The 22,961-nt window shown below is 38.8% G+C and overlaps 1 protein-coding gene across 6 annotated transcripts; it reads left to right on the top strand.

Moving 5' to 3' along the window:
• Window positions 1–2,175: 2,175 nt before the first annotated feature.
• On the top strand, window positions 2,176–20,096 carry LOC121875417. Of its 6 annotated transcripts, XM_042379969.1 has the most exons (6): window positions 2,177–2,333; window positions 3,158–3,318; window positions 15,764–15,862; window positions 16,784–16,933; window positions 17,665–17,718; window positions 19,324–20,096. In XM_042379969.1, exons 3-6 carry the CDS (start codon window positions 15,773–15,775, stop codon window positions 19,705–19,707), a joined length of 678 nt encoding a protein of 225 aa, XP_042235903.1. In that variant the 5' UTR covers window positions 2,177–2,333; window positions 3,158–3,318; window positions 15,764–15,772; the 3' UTR covers window positions 19,708–20,096. The 6 variants fall into 6 exon arrangements, with proteins under 6 accessions (XP_042235904.1, XP_042235903.1, XP_042235902.1 ...); XM_042379970.1 differs by lacking the exon at window positions 3,158–3,318 and having other exon boundaries at window positions 2,176–2,333; XM_042379968.1 differs by lacking the exons at window positions 2,177–2,333; window positions 3,158–3,318 and adding an exon at window positions 11,482–11,633.
• Window positions 20,097–22,961: the final 2,865 nt, after the last annotated feature.

Consider the following 22,961-nt stretch of genomic DNA (forward strand, 5'->3'; position numbering starts at 1 on the left):
AGCCATCCCCCTGGACTCCCCGCCCACCTGGTACGATGTCCTCCGTAAACTTCCTGACCTCTCGTACGTCTACGGGAAAGGGTCGCGGAAAGGGGACGTGATTGCTGCCCGTATCATCATTGGGTATGACTTTGCTTGGGAGATTGGTATCCCCGCATCCCCTGAGCAACGCTCTTGTGCATTATGCAGAAGACCCGACAGCAGCACACTTATTCACTACCTCCTAAGATGTCCCAACACACAACGCTTCCGTGACGCCTGCTGGACCACCACTCCACGACCCCCTGACGGAGACACGATGATCCTCCCCATACTGACCAGATATTTTGTAAATAATATTGATTATGTGTTAAAGGAATATCATTCCTTCCTTAGGCTTTAGTAAGCCCCTTTATAATATTTATACTGTATGTACTTGTCACACTTGCCAGATGCTTCTGGTGTCATTGTACAGGGCTACCTAGTGACAGCACTAGGATCCCGCTTCCTCTATCAAGGAATAAGCAATTGAAATTGAAAAATTGAATTGAGGTGTAGAATTACTAAATTTCTCGAGGCATACTAACCATAGAAAACATACCACTCGTGTAACAATTACAGAAAACGTATCATAAATAAGGTAACTATTTAATTTCTGGAACTAGTGTTGAGCAGACCCACCCAGGTATACTTAAATTTTGTGTAAGTTTATTCCAGGATGACAAATGAGAATAATATACACGCTGCAGAAAATTAAAACTGTAAATTAAATGAAAACTTTATTTTAAAAACAAATAAATCCATACCTGCCATAATAATCATTTAGTACATTCATAAAAAATCCAATTGCTTTATAAGTACAACAACAAATACTGATAAAATCAGTAACACATACCAACAAAAAGGACGTCACAACAAACTAATATTTGACAAAGTAAAGACCGCTTCATTACTGTGTTAAAAACAGAGATACTTTGTCACGGCCTCTACCTGTAGTTGACCGGGACACTGTAGTGGATTTCTCCCCTACAAACGCTGTTTGTCGCTGCGTAGCCGACCCCACGAATTCCACAGTGTGTGACTCGTGGTCTAGGTCAACGAGCGCCGCCATACATCGCGGAGCGGGGGTCAACTACTAAGCCACGCCTACCCCCGCTATTTAAGACCTGACCTCGTGGTGACCTGTCTCTTTCTACCTACACCAACCAGCCAGCAACACCTCCTCCTCCGCCTGCCTGGCGGTCCTCGCTCCCGCCGGCGAGCATGGCGACCCACAAGCTGGTCCTCCTCTGAGCATCCTCACCAACCAGCTCTCTCTACATCACGCTTGTAACCACGCTGCCACTTCCCAGCACCAAGCTGCATTGTACATCCAATACAACATGTATACATGAGAGCACATTGTGAGTTTCCTTTCTCCATCCCATCCTGAGTGTGAACCAAACATCCATTACCCCACAACACTTAATCAGAGTTGAAGGTCTTCTATTAATTGCACAGGGTTTTTTTTCTTCATAGTTACATTTTATACAAATCTTATCAACCTCTACTACTGAATTACTAGTACTGTTATGGTCAAGCTGGGCGGTTGTGTTCCCGTGTCAATATTTACGTTTTCTTTGATGCGATATTTTGAAGAAGATTTTGGTGTTTTATTTTCAATCTATTTTCACTTGCGTTTCTAAGTGTTTGTCATAACTATATTAAAGCATATGTACACAATTAAGTGTGTGCAATCTGGGCTTATGACAATCCTCTTCGTCCCGTTAGGAGGCGGTTAGGTATAAATCTTTGTCGTGAGATAGTGTGGAGGCATGTGTATAATGATATGCAAAGAATATAAGAATGTAATATTCATTTTAATATCAAGTTTCTTTTGTATCATACTTGAATCATTCGCAAAATGGAGTTTTGTAACTATAGACTTTAGACAGTTTATGTAGATTTAATAGATTTGCATTCGTATGAATTTTATCACATTTCTGTTTAGATTGTAATACAAATATTATTCAAAGAAAAAATAAAGTTACCAATACCTATTAGCTTTTATTTGACATTATGGGAGAAGTTAAAACTAAGAAATACAGTAAATGTGTTTCATATACAGTAAGTCCACGTTTAACGTTGCAATCGACAATGTTGTTTCGTTATAACGTCGATACTCTTTAGATACCCATGATTCGGAAAACGTCCCGCCAATTCAGTATAACGTCATGGACTACTTTGTACGGCGCATCACCCAGTCAGCGGGATGAGGAACCACCCTCCGGCTCTCAGTGACTCGCCACCCTCCTCCTCTCCCACCCTCTTCCTCTCCACTCCCCACCACACACTTGCTTCATATACGCCAATCAGTGAGAACAATACAAAATGAAATAGTTTATTTACCTTTTTGGATGTATAATATAAACTATTTTCTATAAAAATTTCATTGACTTCATATATGCTTAATGTATTTTATGGGGTAAAGTGGTCCTCTCCCCCACCTAGTCAATCTCCGCAACCAGGACCTTCTTCCTCATCAGAATAAAGTGAGTATCCTAATTGGGATATGTAAATTAACATTTTACCTTCCGGTAAATGTTCCTAATATTGGAAAATATTCCAAATAGTTTATAATCATATTCTGGACCTAAGCTAGCGGAGCCTTATACACAAAGTCACCTCCCTCTCCACCTCCTGCTCGTGTATTCAAAGCTAGGCGTCGCATTCTGGATTGAACAAAATGCTGTTTTTTTCTAAAAAAGTTTTTGTGATATAGTCCAGAATGCGACGTCGACAACCCACCCAACTCCACCCCTCGAGAGTTGACTTTTGTTTACTGCTCGCTCAAGGCAAGAGATGACGGTGGCAGTGCATGTGATGGAGGGGGTTTTGAGAATTGCAATTAAATGCCAGGTAGCGACGTGTCCTAATATTACGTATTTAAGTAATTATTAGATGTTTTAATTGCCTGTATGTTGGCCTGGCGAGTTAATGCTAGGCATTTACTTACCTAGGTATAAAGCTAGACGTCGCATTATGGATTGAACAAAAATACTATTTTCTATAAAAATTTCATTGAATTTATATATGCGTAATGTATTTTGTGGGGTAAAGGGAGGCTGGGGAACATAACTCCCGTATTTTATCTATTTCTTCTGGGGAAAATTGATTCCGTTAACGTCATGGTTTTCAGGAACGGAACCACGACTTTAAGCGAGGACTTACAGTACTGTACTGTGCATATATATTCAGCCTTCAACTCCTTCACTACATGGATGCCACTTAAAATATTTTATTTGGCTAGCACCAGATGATTTTATTCAGCACAGAGAGGAACCTTCACACAAGGGGTTAGTACGTAGACTATCTCCACTAATCTCTTCATTATGGGAAGGCCACTTAAAATATTTAATTTTGCCAGAGCCAGACAATTTTATTCAGCTTAAGGGGTTAATTTTTTTGGTTTAACAGAATCTTATGAAATTACCAGTGAACCTTATGAATAAAGAAAATAGTGCACAATAATACAGATATAAAAGACAAATTAAGAGAGTAAGGGTATACTGTACGGTGTATATGAGAGCAGCTGGCAGTATCATGACACTGTATACCTCACTGTGGACATGTATATCACACAAATGTTCCATCACCAATAAATGAAAGTTTAAACAACATTATTCAATTTTTATACTGTACAGTGGAAGGCTTGCTGTTACTGGTATATTACACTGACATTTGTGCACAAAATCTCTTGTAACTTGGTTGAGCAGGGGACATTCCAAAACCAACTTCAAGTACTTTGGTTGGATAAAGGTGAGACAGCATCCAGCATAGGTTTGTTTTGAATCATTGGTATTGTAGACACCTATACTTTGTTTTGGAAACCTTTCCAGTGGTAGTGTATTCAAAATCAAATTTTGCACTGGTACTGACTATGCTCAATGAATATGGGGGCATGAAGATCTGTCAACACACAATTATGGAGGTTTCAAAACTCTGCTGGTGAATATTCCTTTGAAATAAATATATAATACTGTACTTCAATGAATATACAATTTAGTGATCTTTCAAGTGAATTACAACATGGTGAATACCAATACATTTTAGATAAATAGACATAACTAATGTATTCTATTTAGTAGGTACAGTACTGTAGTAGGCAGCTATCAAACAGGGAGGCACTACTGCCTGGGAAGATATTGGAAGCATAATGTGTTGTCTCATGGTAGACCCTGTTGCCATATGGCATCAAAAAAATTGTGACCAAGTCCCAGGTTACTAATCTGCCTTTCTGCCTCATTTACACACAATTGCAGGGTCTCAATTGTGTGTCTTACTTTGACAATACAACGTAAATACTGCATATCGTTTCTTGCTCTTGATCATTTTGTTTTTGTTTTTATGGTTCTTTACTACAGTACTATTATTATTATTTTATTTTTAATATAATTTTTATATTTTTATTATAATTTTTATTTTATTATTACTGTTGTTATTAATATAATTTTTTTTTATTTCTCCCCCCTCTCCTCCTCAGGCACCAATGTGGGTCATTGAACCATGTCTGGGTGGGCTAATCCTCATTAAAAAAAGATGATGTATAATCAGGGGTGCAGTGCTGCTGGAGCTCACTGGAGTGCTGCTCCGGCATATCTGTTTTGATCAATTAATCAATATCGCCGACGCCTGTTCCCTCCTGGGAACTCCCCAACGGGGGGTGGCCATGGCAGAAATGTCTCCAGGCCATTTTATCCTTGCACACCTCGCTTGCTTTCTCAAACACTTTTTCTCCCCTTCCCACTCTCTCTTCAACAAACTCTAACTCTTTTCTCCCAGGTGGCAATTGGTCGACCCCTCCCAACATTCCCCTCTCTCTCTTGCTATCACAAACTTTTTTTGTCAGCCTGTCTTCACGCATCCTCGGCACATGTCCATACCGCCTTAGTGTATTCCTCTTCATCCACTCCACCACATCACACTTTACACATGAAGTTATAGTAAGCTCTATACGTATGTTACTATAGACCTATATCAATCAAGCAATCAACTTTATTTTGCATTAATAATACATATTACAAAACCGAATATATCCTCATATAATTAATCTCTCCTTCAGATCAGCTTACATTTTATGACTTATCAATATTGTAGAAAGACTTTGATAACAGGTGCACCTCAAAGCACTTAAAAACAGTACTTTTTCAAAAGTAGGTATGTATTTCCACTCGTAAGAGCTATAGATATGTGACAAATATCGAAAGGATAAGCATATTTGACTACTACTAGATCAATATATATATATATATATATATATATATATATATATATATATATATATATATATATATATATATATATATATATATATATATATATACTCAGTTGTACCCCGATTTACGCGGCCAATTGAACCCACAGGGTACCGCGTTAAGTGAAATCCGCGTAAATGGAACAACAGAACATATGGGATTAATTCCAATAGAGACTGGCCCGACCCCCAAACTCCACTTTTTGACGACACACAACTATGTTGCAGTAAAAATTTTATCTTAACTTTATGATGGTATGCACAAACAAGTTATATAGAAGAGGTTAGGTTAGGAAAATTATAGGTTAAGTTAGGAAAAATAAAGGTTAGGTTAGGAAAACTAAAAGTTAGGTGTAACACTTACTTTAGAAGAAGAGATGGGTCGGCATACGGGGATGGAGGCTGGTTCCGAGGCAGAGGGCAGATTACTGGCCCTCAGGTGAATCACCATTACTAGGTGCATCACCATCACTATCAGTTACAGTTGTCAGGGCTTCCCTGACAAATCCCTCAGAGTCACCTTCATTATCACTATCACTGGCTCTGGCTGGCTGTGGTGGGTTGCGGGCGAAGAACTCGGTAATGTTTTTTTGACGGCTAGTGTTGATGTTGTCTTGATACACCTTGATGTACGGCTCCATAGCCTGCACCAGCCGGGTATGGAAGACTTCATAGCGGTCATCTTCCAACATCTCGTCGGCAGTCATTTCAGGATCTCTGATCACCTCCGGGATGTCTTCGTTGGTGGTCTCGGAGAAGCCTTCAGCTGTAATACTGTGCGCAGCTTCTCTGGCAAGGTCCACTGCTACTGCAACAGTCTGAACCTCACCAGTCACAGGTTGACTCCTCCTCTCACCTGGTATGCCATGCAACACATGCCTCCATGCGTGACGAATCGTAGCAATAGACAGCTGATCCCATGCCTCCACCAAGAAATCTACAGCTTGTTTGACTTTAAATTTCTTCCAAAACTGTTTGACGAGAACTTCTTGAGTCACCACCTCTTGTTCCTTGTCCTCATCGCTTTTACTCTCGCTGTCGGTGTCGCCCAGCTTACGCAACTCCTCCTTGGTGTTGGTAGAGTCGTTCAGGAGCTTGAATTTCTTTGCCGAGTATGCAGCTTTAACATTGCAGATCAACTCCTGGTACATGGGCTGGATTAATGACGTAGTGTTGGGAGGAAGGAAGACCACTTTTACGTTGGGGTGACGATCCATAAGTAGGGGCGAGTGTCCTGGTGCGTTGTCAAGGAGCAACAAAATGTTGAATGGAACATTCTGTTGCTCGCAGAATTTCTTGACGTCTGGAACGAAACAGTCGTCAAACCAGGAGAGGGACAGAGCAGAGAACATCCACGCCTTACGTGCGGTTAGCCAGTGGACATTAAGCTTGTTCATGTCCATATTCTTGTAGGCGTGCGGCTTGCGGGCTGTGTGAATCACCGATAACTTTGGTTTACAGGTACCGGAGGCATTGGTGGTAAAGAGGACGGTGATGCGCTCCTTCTGCAACTTCCGACCCCGAACCTTGCTGGCAGACTGGACAACAAAGGTCTTGGTAGGCAGCTTTTTCCAAAATAGGCCGGATTCGTCCATGTTGAACACCTGGTCGTCAGTGAACCGCCCTTCCTCCATAACCTCACGTAAGAGCGTAGGAAAATCTCTAGCCGCCACACGGTCAGCACTCGCTTCTTCACCACCAATGTTGATGTTGGTGATATTGTTCCTCCTCTTAAACCTATGCAGCCAACCAGAGGAAGCATTGAAGGGTTTGGGCTCTGCAGTTCCCATCTTACGTGACACTGCTGCGTACAGTTCACGTGCGTACTCTTGAACGGATCGCGTGTCCACCGCCATGTTGCGTCGCGCCTGACGAATCAAGTAACTCACCAGCAAATTTTCCACCTTTAGCAGCACCTTGTTCTGGCAATACTTGATCATTGAGGCACCTGCAGACTTTGTGATTCTCATGTGCTCTTTGATCTTGGCTGCATCCTTCTTAATAGTACGAATCGTAGATTCGTTGACTCCATGCTGGCACACGAGATCAGCTTGACGTGTTCCTTTCTCCAAATCTTGAATTATCTGGTATTTCACTTCGTAGCTTAGGGAACGTCATATTTTCTTTGGCTTAGGGCGGCTGGGTCCAGGTAAGGAAAGGTTTCTCTCTGGTGGCGGTGGTCCGGCGGAAGCCATTTCACAGAACAATGGATGCACGTATACACGGTGTGGCCTGGAGGGATGAAACTGCCACGGTTAGGTCAAGTGTCGTCTTTCCTCCCTACCTCCCGCAGGTGGACACGTCTTATTACTTTAAACCAATTACAGCTAGCAACGGAGGGAGGTAAGGATGCATGGCCAATTACAGTCTGATACGTCATATGACGTCACTGATAATGCAACAGAGACATGCACTGTGCAACCTTACCGCGCGACTTGCCCAGGCGGGAGCAGGCGGGAGGGTCGAATCTAAAAATAGCGTCGAGCCAGACACTCTGCCCGTATATAGGAAGATGCACCGCGGAAAGTGAAAGTTCGGTTCTGGCGAGGCACCGCGTAAATGAGAAATCGCGGAAAGTGAAACCTCGTAAAGCGGGCTAATACTGTGTCTATATATATATATATATATATATATATATATATATATATATATATATATATATATATATATATATATATATATATATATATATATATATATATATATATATATATATATATATATATATATGACACCTTTGTTGATACACCTACCAATTTTCGTGGAAAAAAATTATAGCACTAAAAGGTAAATGCTCAGAATTATAAGTTATATGTAAATTAGGTGCAAATGAACAAGATCGTGGTACGTTAACACTTATTAGTAATTGTTATGTGTTGGGAAGGCTACCCCAGGTGGAATTAAGTATTGATTGTCCCCTTACAATACATGCTACCAAGCACAGCCCACACCCGCGTACCCTATCACGAATAGCGCCGCGCGCCAGCTGTACAACAACATCCCTTTTCGGTATGAGATAAAACCTCTTTATCAGTGCAAAATTTCCAAATAAGAGTTATGTATTTGTTAATTTTTAATTGTTGGTGGAATAGTTTAAACTGAAATAGGAAAATGTGTATCAACCATTGTAGAGTCACCTGCTAAAAAAGGAAAGGTATCTAGAGCCTGTGGGGAATGTGTCATATCGCTACTTCTTGTTTGATCAGAAATATGTTTTATACACTGTAAAGTCAACAGCAGAAGTTTGTCCCGAACCAACCTGCATGATATGAGGCAGGTGATCTGGTAATACAGTATGGGGAAGAGTTGACAGATATATTTTAAATGGCTATATATTTTACTTTAGCGGTTGGTCATATCCCTGTTTTGTTTTTGTTCGTTTTTTCTGTTAAGTACGGATGGCATGCTGGGGCTCAAGGCACAGCCAGACATGAAGGATAGAGAAGTCAAGACAGATAGTCGTGGGGGGAAAGATTGGAAAATAAAATTAATGAATTGAACGGTTCAGGATATGCCGACGATGTCCTCCTCCAAGCCCCTGACTACCTCAGCATGCAGGAAGCCCTTGATCTGGTCTCCAGAGAGTGCGATTCACTTGGTTTCCTTCTTTCAACTGCCAAAACAAAAGCCATGTGGCACGGTCGTGTTGTACCTCCACCCCTTCTCTTATCAGGAACACCCTTGGACTGGGTTAATGAGACAAAATACCTGGGTGTGTATGTAACTCGCGCACGTTGTCAGATCCCTGAAGTCCGCTATCTTCGAGACATATACTTTCGGCGTCTCGCTCCCCTCCCTACCATGTGCAGGGGTTCCCTTGGTGCCACCATCCCTGTACTTCTCACCATGTACAAGTCTTTTGTCCGTTCCTGTGTCGACTACGCCGCCCCTGCCCTCGTCAACATTAGTCGGACTGCTGTCAACCGTCTCGAAGTTATCCAGAGGAAAGCTGCTCGTATCATCCTTGGGGCTCCTCAGTGGACACGCTCTACTTCTCTATATACCGAACTTGGTCTTTCCCCCTTACAGGATCGTGTCCAGGAGTTTTACCTAAAAACTGCCGTTTCCATTCTACGGGATCCTAGGGGCAACTATGTCCAAACCAACTTGACTACTGCTGTTCGAGACCGACCTCCATCTAGAAGACAGTGGCGAGGGTCACTCATCCGAGCCCTTCAGGAACACGACCTCCTGCCTGATATTGTTGTCACCCCTGCTGTTGGTTCGTCTCCTTCTCCCTGGCTGGATTTTCAACCTGAAGTGATTGCCCTCGGTGGACCGCTCCCGAAATCCCAGGTGAACCCTGTTATTCTCTGCAAATACCACCTCTCCAGGATCGCCCACTGGTCCCCAGGTAGGGTCGTCCTCTACACTGATGGTTCTGTTGACCCCGCTACAGGTAGGGCCGGGGCTGGTGTCTACATCTCCCGTCCTGATGCCCCTGAGCCTATCAAACTGTCTCTCAGAGTTTCTGACGGGGCATCCTCCACTCAGGCTGAACTAATAGCCCTCCTTGCTGCCCTTCTCGCTGAGGAAGAAGCAGATGGTTTCTGCCCCTTGCTTGTCTGCTGCGATTCCAGGTCTGCTCTCGACGGGATCGCATTTGGATCTGGGGAAAATAAGGACCTCATCCTCCGAATACGAGGGTTAACATCCACACTTCAGGATGAAGGCCGTCCTGTGATATTCCTATGGATACCTAGTCATGTCGGTATCTTGGGGAATGAGGCAGCAGATGACCTTGCCAAGACTGGCTGCAACAAGGCCACACCTGACTACGTTGTTCCTCGAACACTCTTACAGATTAGGACCCAAATCCGCCGCAAACAGAGAGAAGCTCGGGAAGCAGCCATCCCCCTGGACTCCCCGCCCACATGGTACGATGTCCTCCGTAAACTTCCTGACTTCTCGTACGTCTACGGGAAAGGGTCGCGGAAGGGGGACGTGATTGCTGCCCGTATCATCATTGGGTATGACTTGCTTGGGAGATTGGTATCCCCACATCCCCTGAGCAACGCTCTTGTGCGTTATGCAGAAGACCCGACAGCCGCACCCTTATTCACTACCTCCTAAGATGTCCCCACACACAACGCTTCCGTGACGCCTGCTGGACCACCACTCCACGACCCCCTGACGGAGACACGATGATCCTCCCAATACTGGCCAGATATTTTGTAAATAATATTAATTATGTGTTAAAGGAACATCCTTCCTTCCTTAGGCTTTAGTAAGCCCCTTTATAATATTTATACTGTATATACTTTTCACACTTGCCAGATGATTCTGGTGTCATTGTACAGGGGTACCTAGTGACAGCACTAGGATCCCGCTTCCTCTATCAAGGAATAAACAATTGAAATTGAAAAAATTGAATTGAGTTTACAACCCTCACTCCGAAAAAGTTTGCCCTCACGGCATATTTGTTTGTGTATTTCTTATTATACAAGTTCATCCCATATTCTTAATATGATAACTCAGTTAGAAAATTCATGAAAATATTGTTTATTTTAACTTGCATCTTCAGGGGTGAGTACTCACCCCTGAAGATGTGAATTACACGAAAGCGCTTGGGAACTTCGTGTTTTCTTCTTTCCTTTCTGGTTATCAGTATATATATATATATATATATATATATATATATATATATATATATATATATATATATCTTGTGTCACAGAAAGACTTCTGGTTGAAGCTAGTTTGATTAAGGAATTGAAATCAATAAACCTTAGTGATGGTCAGTTCAAAACTGATGTTACATAAATTTATTTGTCAGTGGCCCAAGGTTAAAAATGCTTTAAAAACCTTTGATATAGTTGTATGATAGTTATTTTGTGGGTCCCTTATTTTTGACCTGACCTGACTCGTCAAGTCACCTCCCCGTTTTCTTAAGCTCCTCTACGTGTGTGTTGGTGTGGGGATTAGTGGATGACATCATTATGATCTGACCTCATGTTTTTAAGGTCACCCTGTATATTTAAGCCTCTCTCTGTCCATGTAATCCAGTTGCCTCTGAAGATGTCTTGAATAAAGACGAAAGCTACATACATACATACATACATACATACATACATACAGAGAGAGAGAGAAATCTCAATAGAGAAATATTTTGGAATTATTATTTATTATAGAGGGGGCTCAATAACTGAGTGGTTAATAATCAACAGTATATGTATTGTTAAATATGATGATATGGTTGATTTCAACATTAGTATTGTGGTGAGAACAGTAACTGTAGCAGTCGACGAAGTCGTCGTCAGTAGGAGTCGGACACACTCATCAGTCACTAGCTACACGGTATTGGGTGTGTTGTGTTGGCACTAGTGAACAGTAGCTCCTAATTCTTCATGTAGCGTTCAAGGTGAATACTGCGTTATAGCCACCCATGGACAGAGCTTCTTATAGTTAGTAAATATTGGAGTTTTTAGTAGGTAACGTGAGTTCATATATCCTAAACATAGTATACTTGATCGAATTTAAATCCCAGCAGACTCGTTTATGTTGACGGGTCAGCTGAGGCCGTGAGCTAAACACTTGTATATACCTGGTAGTTATTCAACCACACATGAGTTTATAATTATTTCATTGGTCAATTTAGAATAGTGGCCAGGTTTCGGTTGGTTAGGACGGTTAGCACCAGAAACGAAGGTCAGATTCGTACGAATCACAACAAGAACCTTATAGGAAAAACGTATTTTTTATGGAAAAATCAAAACTTGGTTACTATAATAAATTGACCGTTTCATTATTAAATTGTATGACAATTAAAAGTAAGGTGAATATTTAGTATCACACCGGTCTTTATTTCCATATTAACAATATGTATCTTATAATGTTTATATAATTCTGACATTTTTCTTATATGATATTTCCACTGGAAATTAAGGATAACCGATATATTAGTTTTTAAAGATTATTACTTTTGCTCAGTCACAAGTATCGTTATAATTTGTTTACTTATGGCAAAGGTGGTCTGACTCCCTGCTCACACATCGCTCCAGGCCTCTGTCTTCACTCTTAAAGCGTCTGGGGCATGATCAACGGGTTAGGTTAGGTTGGTAATGAAATTTGTTATTTATTCTAGAAGAGAAATCCAACTTTTTCCATTATGGGTGTGGGGGGGGGGGTAAAAAAAACCCACGTGATTCCCGGTGGAAATGAATATCAAATTTGCTCGAAACTCATCAAAATACGTAGGAAAAACCTATTTTTAATTTTGAAATAAAGACCGGTGTGATACTATAAATTGATCAAAAGTAATTACCTGTATATAGGACTAACCAATGAGTGAAATTGATTGAAAAATTATGAAAACACCGGATTTTCACTGTTATATTGTAGTGAATACTGTTGTAGTTTTTAGAAATATGTTTAAAATTAGATATTTTAAAAATAAATGTTACTTAACATTTGTTGGTATGAAAAACAGACCTAACCAAACAAACCTAACCTTACCTAACTTCCTTATGGGGGGAGGGGGGCTCTAGCCCCCGGTATATTAAACAGAAAGAACTTACGATAATATGGTGAAATTTGAGGCATTTTCTGGACATGAGATGATACAGCTGCATCGACGCTAAGCGCCCCAGGCAGTGGAGTGATTTACTGTGTTGGCGGGTTCCTCAATAAATGATTATCATATCAGAACTCATGGATGAAATAATGTAAGAAATTAAGATAAATTTTTACTTTCGGACATGAATTCTTCTTTACAACCCTTCTTGGCCAATTACAAAATCACTGATGCTTGTCCTTCTAAATTTACAGGGTAATTTACAGTGCGGGCACTCTACAGACTTGGGGAGAACACCTTGATTACGTAGAAATTCTATTGCTTTATCGTCTTTTTTTGTAAAACTCAGCAATAAACTTAAAATAATCGTAGGAGCACGATTGACATCCAAACTTGACCACGGCCATTGTCACTGGTCATTGAATTTTCAAGCAGTAGATTTTCAAGTTTTTACCCAGGCTGCTTTGAAAAATGCAATGTGATTGGTAAAAAAAATTTGTGGTGCTGATATCGATACAACATTGGTCATGACAGGATGACGTCAGTCAATATTGCGCCTGCGTGATCCACAACTAACTCGGTTTCACGGCGATTAATGGAATTAAACAGAGAAAGATTTGGCAGATGCCATCTCTGTTATTATAAGTTTCCGACGGTAATGTAATAGAAGAAAATGATCTTAAATTTAGACGTGTTTTTCGAATATGATAATAGATTTGGGGCAGGAATGTTGTGTGAACTTCTATAAAAATACCTCGATTTCAACACACTAATATTTTTCTGGTGTATATATTGGTGTGTTTTCTTCGAAGCTTGACTTTCATTTTCTTGGGGAAAAACATCATGTTTGAGGAAATTAAAAAATGACAGTTTAATTATTCCAAGAAAATGGAGGTGACAATTGAAGAAACACACCAATATCCAACATTTTTTTTTAGGGGGAGGGGAAACATTCAGTAATTATTAGTCAACACGTAATAGACTAACTTAACCTATCCTATCTTAGGCCTAGTGTCATGTTTCCTAGCTGGACCCTGGTGAATGTATCTTATGGCTTACCTTATGCAGGTGCATTAGGATGACGGTACAAATTGGCAGCATTAAACAGGAAGTGATGCAGGTACTGAGGCTTGGGAAACTCTCTGATAAATAATTATCTTACCAAGCACTTAGGGTAAGTGAGACTTCAGTCAAGATTCGTTTTAGGCCGAACATGGAACTTCATATTTCTGTTTACAGTACAGTATACTGAAATTTATAGGGAGAAGGAGGGAAAAGAAATAGAAAACTTTATTCTATTACATTTCCCTTGTAATACTAGATTTTTTAGTATTTTGGCTAATATGACCCCCCGCCCCCAACCCAAAAAAATAAATAAATAAACAAATTACCAAAAATATTGGTTATTCAAAGTTGGCAGGGCTGTGAAGGAGAGGGAAAATGTGAGGCAAAAGTACAGGAGAAAACCGGAGGTCGGGAAACCTGTGATATTTGATAGGGTCACACTGGATTACACCCTTCTCACATGTGTCTGGGCTCGAACCCTTGACATATTGGTGAGAGATATGCACATTATTGCTGTAGTGTACTTTAAACTAAAGTGAATGTATGCGATACTTCAAAACATATTTTTATATTTGGTAAAATTATCGTTTCGGTTTTCCACCTAATTGGAAGTTGAAATTAATCTTTCAAAACACATCAAAAACCATCAGAAAAACATAATTTCAACCACACCCAACCTAATCTAAACCTAACCTGCTGGATGACCAAAACAATAATACCTTATTTTCTTTTTAACTGGACATTTTGGAGGATTTTTTTTATAGGAATACAGTACAGTGGTCCCTCGGTTAACGATCGCCTCGGTTAACGAGATTTCGGTTAACGATTTACCTTCCATAAGATTCTTAACTTCGGTTAACGAGCAATCCCTCGATTAACGAGTTTTTTACGAGCCGACTTCAACATGTTTTCGCTTGCATTTGGCGGTCCACCAGCTGTAGTATTAGTCCGCCAATACAGTAATCGGTTTTAGGGCTTAAATGCCTTACTATTTTAGTAAATATCAAGAAGTTTATACTATTCAATAATTTTAAAAGTTTAATATTAACTTTTTTAGTCATTTTTACAATTATTGAACATAATTGAAGGCAAAGAAACTAGTTTCTGGCGTGCCATCCAGCCTGTTAACACACCAGACAGGCGTTAGCCTCTCTCTGTTTTCAGTGGAGGAAACATCTTGCTTGAGACTCTCTTCAACTAAACGCTTTTTTTCTGTGTTTCCAAGCCAATTATTGGTCATTTTGAAATATATTTTACATATTGACAATATATAATGCAGTGCAGTGTTGATTTAAAGAAAATAATCTTGAATTACACCAAAATTTTATGGGTGAAATGGCAACATGGGGTGACTTCTCTTCCATCCCAATGCCTTCTCTTCTCCCTTCTCCTCCACCCCCATTCTAATTCCCATCATCATCATCATCATCATCCAGGAGCCTTCTACATACACACCTCAAAGTAAGTGTACTTTTCTACATTTTTTGTTGAATTTAGGCAATTTTCGGTGACGTATTGTTATTATTATCCACTCTATATCTGTATTTTTCTGGGTAAATATACTGCATCAATATCAATAGTTTTAACTGTTTATATTTTTTTTTTGTACATAAAACTTGTGGAGCTTCTTTTCCCAACCAGCAATACTGATTGATGACATGGGCTGTAGGTGCACTGCACATCTCAGAAGACTTTAATTGTTAATATTTGATGTATATATTCTTCAGCGTTTCAGGCCCTCAAATACTCCTGTAGTTCAATGGTGGTTATTAATAGATATTTGGTCGTTTTACAGTACTGTACAGTATTTATTTATTTATTTTTTATTTTTTTAATGGACATGGTCATGTACTGTAACCTATGTGTCTTTAGTGTTTATTACTGCACTGTCTAACAACTAACATGATTAACAGTGATGGTCTATGATGGGTCGAGGGAGGCGTCTGGCCCTTGGCATCTTTGTCCTGCTGGTGGTCGACGTCATTTGGGTGGCTTCATCAGAATTGTCGGAGGTATTATTGTCTTACATCATGTTCAGTTTTTGTCTGATATAACATGAGAAAAATATAGTAAGTTACAGAGTTTACTTGCTGTATCAGTTCATTTCTACATTCAGAGTTGCCTGAAAAGCTCATGCTTGCATTACAGTATCTATATTGAAGACACTGAGTACCATACATCTCAACAGCCTTGAATATGAAAAACCGCACAACTGTTTTCTAAATGTTTGTTGAAGAGAGACTGGAAGTAACGGAGAGATTGAGTAGGGGTGGAAGAGGTCATGGAGGAACCTGTTGAAAAGATTAAGAGAGAGAATGAAGTCTGTTCCCTACCACATTCTGACCATTAGAATTTTACTAACCACAGTGACTTTGAGAGCAGAATGTCTGGAAAAAAGGATACAAGGAATACTAAATTTAGAAATAAGATGTGCAAATAAAAGGAGACTAACCAGGTTTCTTGAGATGGTGTGGACAGGTTGAGAAGACGGGGGAACAAGGATTAAAAAAAAAGAAGTAAATGGTAGGAGAGAAAGTGGAAGACCAAAAAGGAGATGAAAGAATGGGCTGGTGTATTTAATGGATAAAACGGGAATAGACAACAGGGAAGAAGCAGAGATCATGGTGTTGAGTAGTTTATGGGGATGGACCTGCCACTGAGGGGTGGTATTAGGTTTACTAAAGTAATGTGGGTAAAGCAGATGGAAATCTTTAGATTGTGTTGTGGAAGGGAAGCACTGTAGCAGAACACATCTTATGCACAAGTTATTAATGAATGATCAGCAGCAAATAATGGGAGGGTATCTGTTTCTCTTGAGCCTGAAACACTTTCTTTTAAGTATACGCTGTATGTAACATTAAGAGAAAATAAATATATAGTATAAGGGATGAAAAATAATAGACTTTTTTATATTTTTCAAATTTTATTTTCAGTATATCTTCAATGATACCGGCTTCAATAAACCTTTTTTCAGTACATACTTAAAGACCAGTATGTTTTCACTATATTTGCTGGGATTTATATTTTGGAGCCCCTGGAGACACCAATGTGCCCATAGAAACCACGATGAGAGTATTTACCAGGTAAGTTATTTATTGCAATTCATATTAGATTATTTTTTTGATATTTTTTATATGTGATATGGAAATAAATTTCTTTGAGGGTAATTGTGTTGCTCTTTTTTCTGTGTTAACTAGACTTGAGTCATGCCATACATACTGTAGAATATTTACTGATTACAAAAGGCATTGGTTATTCCTTTTATTTCCAAGGCCTCCAGACCACCATTTTATTTCATAACTTTGCCTTCTCTTTCCCCCTTATCCCCTTCACTTCCTCTTGTGCTGATTAGAATCATCTGGCATTAGCCAAATGAAATATTTAAGAGACAATGAAGGGGTTAATACAGTAAAACCTTTATCGTTTATCAATCAATACTTTACAAAATGGCTAGTTCATACATGCAGTTCAATGTGTGTTATGTTCACCAAAAATTAAATATTTTACACTTCCATCAATATTGCAAAATATAAAATTAAAAATATAAGAAAATGTGTTCAACAAAAAACAATAGCAAAGCAAGTAGTGATGTACAGTATGTTCATTGTACAGCCCATTCTTCCTGCATCACCTGAAGAGGCACTGGGAGGGAGTGTACAGTATATTAATATGAAGTGAAAAATGTATTGTCAAAGCACTTGGTCAGTAATGTGTCCAAATTTAAGCTTTCTAGCTCAAAAATTTCCATAAATAACATCCAGACAACATTAAGTGTTGAGTTGAGTATGCTTCTAATATTCTCTTGCTATTACAGGAAGTGGATTCAATGGAGGATGAAGATTTACCGCTGTCAGATGACAGACGTTTGGTATGTTGAATTGTACTTGCCATTTGTAGTTGTGATGTAATACAGTATTATGTTGATGTAATTGTGAATGGGTGCTTGTAGTACTTAATTGTATTATTAACTCCTTCACTTCAGTGTTCAAATTATGCAAAGTATAAATAGATTTTGCGCCTTAATCCTTACAATAATTTTGTGTCATTTATATTAAGGTGATACAGCAATTATTAAAGCATAATATTTCATAGCTAAATAGAGTAATTTCTTATTGCTGGCTTTGTTCCAACAATTTCAGAAAGAGACTCAATTATAGCCTCAAATCTGGTGTAAAAGCATGTTGTTGATAAGCCTCCAAACTCCTCATTGCTCATGTCCCTCATTGTTATCTCTACCATTAGCATTGGGGAGTTCTGATGGTCAGTCGTCATTGTTATTGTCACTGCTGTCGATACCTTTCTTTTCTATATCTCTAAATTAGGTGTAAATTAATGTAAAAATAACAGTAAATTTATTGTGTGGCAGTTGTGGTAAGACTGGTGGAGGAGTGTGGTGTTTTTTTTATGAGGGAAAGACAATTGTTTGAAGACCGGGTTGGGCAAAGTGTTTTATAACCATTTTCCACGCTTGTGTGGATTAGCCGTGATTATCTGATGGCAACTTTCCATTCTACAGTCTTTTGCATTCCCTCTTGTCGGGTTCTTAACTCTTAATGTCATTTCTTACAACCTCTCCCCATGTCATTCTTGGCTCTTCTCCCCCCACATTTAGACTCATACACCTCTTGACCTAATTAGTGTGATTCATTCTCCAAAATTCCAAACCATCTCAGCATACTGCTACACAGAATTTTGCCAATAGAACTCAATACCAGCCACCCTCTTACCTCTGAAAAGGATTTTTTGTCTTTCAGTGCCACATTGCATATCCACCTCACTAGTCTCATTTAACTTGATGGATAAATGTATTGCAACTGCATAGGTTGTAGTAGAGTGGTGTGGTCCAAAATTGTTTGGGTACACCTGTTTAAAATTTGTATGACAGGAGAAATTATGTATTAATGAATATATGTAGCACATAGTGAAAAGTGTTCACTTACTTAAAAATTTCTTCTATACAAAAGTCTATTCAGTATACAGACTGCATATAGTGAGGAATATCTATACTTAAACACTTGTCAAAAGGTTACTTTTAACAAGTTTTATGAACAATCTGAAACCCAGAGAATACATTAATTCTTTAGAAGTTGCTATTTTGCATGACCTGGCATTTTCTGAGAACGCAGCTACTGCACTGTGTGGAGTTTTACTGTGCTCAGAAACCTTCACCTAAGTCATTGATGAGGACCTCAGATGACTACGTACCTGAGGCTGATTACCCCCATTTTGTTATTTATTTTTTTCCCAAGTTTTTATCCATTTTATTATTATTATTTTTTACAGGGATTAGCCCACCCGGGCACAGGTCACTGACCCACATCGGGGCCTGGGGGCGAAAATGTCAGGAAATCTTAATCAAATTTATGGAAAATATTTTTTACTGTTTTACCAATAATTATCAGGGTTTATACTGATTATTGTAATGTATATTATAGAAGTATTTATTTTTATTACTCTTCTTATTAATATGAAGCTCTTGCAGACGAGAGACAGGCGCACCCCTCCACCTGTGCCCATCTTCACTTTGGACCAGCTGGCATCTAGTGTTGCGAGAGACAGTGATGCGAATGCTCAACTAACACATTTGGTCCTGTGGCACTATTTACCCATTCAACAAGCTAGAACGATTTATAACAACAATGATGAAAAGGTGTCTCTAAATTATTTTTGCCAGTCATATGTACAGAAGTTGTTAGCATTCAAAGATATGAAGTTAAGAATGCATTATAGGAAGAAAATTTTGTTGAAGAATTGGAAAATAAATTGGCATTCAACTCAAAAATTAAAACAAATATTTATTGGGGTTTATGATGATAGAAATATGAAAAATGAGGGAGTGAATTTAGAACTTAAATGAGAATAAATTGTGTGTGAAATGTAAAATCTACTTTTGGGGGAGGATTAGTAGTTGTGTGTGTGATCTGTTGTATCAGGTCATTAGGGTAAAGTACAATGATGAAATTTTTAATAAAATTTTTAGTTATAGATTTTGTTGAAAATAATAATGTGTGAAAGAAATTCACCATTGTTGTAATGTTCTGTGAGAGAGAAGTTGTACTGAAGATAGAATTATATATGTTGAATGTGTGTTTAACAGTTTTGATAATAAGAAAGTATAAGTTAAAGGTATATTACTGTAAGGAATGACATTTTTAGGATATTTAATGAAGGGGAAATTCGGAACTGAAAAGGTCCGCTCCAGTCTATTATATTGTTATGTGTACTTTACATAAAATGGATAAAAACTTTGATTTTTTCTTTTTGTTTGAGATGGTTTTGTCATAAAAATTTACATTTGAGAGAGATCTGTATAACAGTATTCTCAACCTCTTGGTGCTTGGCATAACATGAACAGTGGAGATTATTGTTAATCCACTTGAATTACGATACCTGTAGTATTTAACCAAGTCATTAGTGCTAATTCAGCATATGGGCCCAGTTAGAGCTGAGGCCAAAGTGGTTAAGACCCAGACACTGAGTCAGAGACAATTTAATTTTTTTATGCCAAGATAATGGCTGCCAGACTGATATTAGATATTTAGAAATGACAGTTGATCAACTGTTCAGTGTTTTCCGGGTGTTTTTGTATGTTTGTAAGCATAATTCCTCTGACCCTTGCTTCATGCGAGGATTACATTCTGCAAAAACTTCGCCTGACTTGAAATCACAAAGTGAATTCTTAATCTTATGGGGATGTGTTCTACAACCATTTATGGAGCCCCTCTACCTTAATTCTGGCACTTTTTCATAACGACAATAAAAGACAACAGTAATGCTATAAAAGTTGAGGAAAAATCATTATAATACTCTAAGGTGGCCTAGAAATAATTAAAATGCAATAAACTATAAACTAAGAAAAGCGAATTGTGTGTGTGAGTGGGAGAGAGAGAGAATGAACGAACGAACTTGGGAGGCAGTGGGCTGTAGCTATGTTGCTGACTCGCCACTCTAATGTGGCTTTGAAAAAAATAAAAATAAATAGTATAAAGCTATAAAATAAGAAAACTTAAGAGCATGGGTGTGTATGTGTGGGAAGTTAATGTTTGTATGGATTCGGTAGGCAGGAGGCTTTAACCGAGTCAGTGGCTTGTCACCCAGACCGTGCTCCCTCCCCTTGGTGTGATGTCATGGCATACAGATGCACACACACAAACACACGAAAGATACACCTGGTTGACTGCCTTGCTGAACTGATATGATATGAATCCATTTCATTGTTTATCATACATCATACAGTATTACGGTCAACCTTTCGCTGAAGTGAGGTAACTCTTACTACCCTAGCCCTGATAAACCAACTGACTGATCTCTCCGAACAGACCTGACAATGAATAAATAAATTTGTGGTCTTCAAAGGTGTTGAGCAAAAATCTGCATCATTGTTTGAGACAGACCTAAGCACCTGGGGATACCTGAAAAAAGCCTCAAGACTTTGGCTTGTTGTTCATTTTTACATGGCTTCTGTTTGTTCAGTGTTTTTGAAGAATACCTTGTATAACTATAGTACTGTATGTACTGTGTAAATTAAGGGTCAACTGTGAGTGCCTTGAGATAAATGTGCAGTATTTTTCAGGTGCCTCCAAGAGTGCCCTGGCACTCACTAGGCTGGTTCGGCCTTTGTATCTGTATTTTACTTACTAAATACTGTTTTAATTTCAATGAAACATAGTTTATCACTGAAAAAAAAATGAAACGGTATTATTCTGTCTTTTTTTACCTATATTCGTACTGTACAGAGTACACTGTAGTGTGCTAATAAACCCCTTGTGTTTAGGGGCTCTCTGCTGAATCAAATTATTTGGCATTAACCAAATAAAACATTAAAAGAGTGGCATCCCCATAGTGAAGGGGTTAACTTGGGGCTGAAATATTGAACACTTAATAATTTATCACATTTTTTCAAAGCCATAATTTTTGTGGTTCCTACACCATGGTCACAGAGTTTAAGTGTTGATTCAGTACCATCACTTTTGCATTTGTTAGGAAACATTATAATGGCAGCATAACTGATTATAATCTGCTGTGCATTATGAGTGATGAAAAAGAAATGTGAAGAGCACAAGTGCACATGATTTGGGAAAATTTTTTATATTGAATGTACAGTACGCCCGAATAATTCGTTAATTTTTATTTCGCAGTCATCTATTATTCGCATGATGACACCCTGGATGTACCCAAGAATGTCTGCGGGTATTTTTAAAGTTGCCGTCATTTTCACTGCTGGGACAAGGAGCATTCGTTCTAGAGACAGTAATTTACTTTACCTGTATTGTGTATGTGTGTAGACACACACATATATATATGCAATACAGGTAAAAAAAAATTGTCCTGAGGGCAAACACATTCATTTCTTTGTACACAAGTGAAAATGTACTCAACCTTTCGATTGTAATTATTGAAAAACCTGCTTTCCACTGTTGCAGCTAAAGCCAATGGTAGACTTGGCTAATACAGAGTATCTTTACCTTTATAAATAAGGATATATTTGTACCACTTTATTTGACACGAGTCAGACCTATCATTGACTATGAGTTTAATACTGGTCACTTTTTCTAGCCAAATATAATGAATTACTCCCCCCCAAAATGCAGCATGTGCAATAAATCTAGTCCCAGAGTTAGCATACAGGGCATTTGTCATATGAGGACAGATGCAAATCCTTGGGCCCATAGACATTACAAGACAGAGGGAAATTGGACATAGGATTGAGGTTTACTAGCTACTGCATAAATACTAAAACATTCACTTCTCAAAAATTTTGAAATGCAATATTGTACCAATTACTGTACTCTCAAGAGGCCACAGCTTCGTGTTAGCTAAACCTGATCATTGGAGAACCACTATGAAAGGAAACTGATTAGTTAAAAGGACCATAAATCCCTGGATTTTTTTGTATTGCCTCCCTCCCCTCCCCAAAGTGTTCTCATATGAAGCGTGTCAGTTCTTTTTAATGGATAACAAGGTATGACCACAGTATAGTCGAGGTTAACATAAATAATTTAGTCTTGAGTTGGCCATTGCTGTATGAAGAAGTTATGATATTTTCAGAGGGACATACCGGTAATTGTATTGTAGTTTCATGATTATTTCAAAATGTTCAGAGCCCTAACA

Source organism: Homarus americanus, unplaced genomic scaffold (genome assembly GCF_018991925.1).
Source record: "Homarus americanus isolate GMGI-L3 unplaced genomic scaffold, GMGI_Hamer_2.0 scaffold57576, whole genome shotgun sequence".
NCBI lineage: Eukaryota > Metazoa > Arthropoda > Malacostraca > Decapoda > Nephropidae > Homarus > Homarus americanus.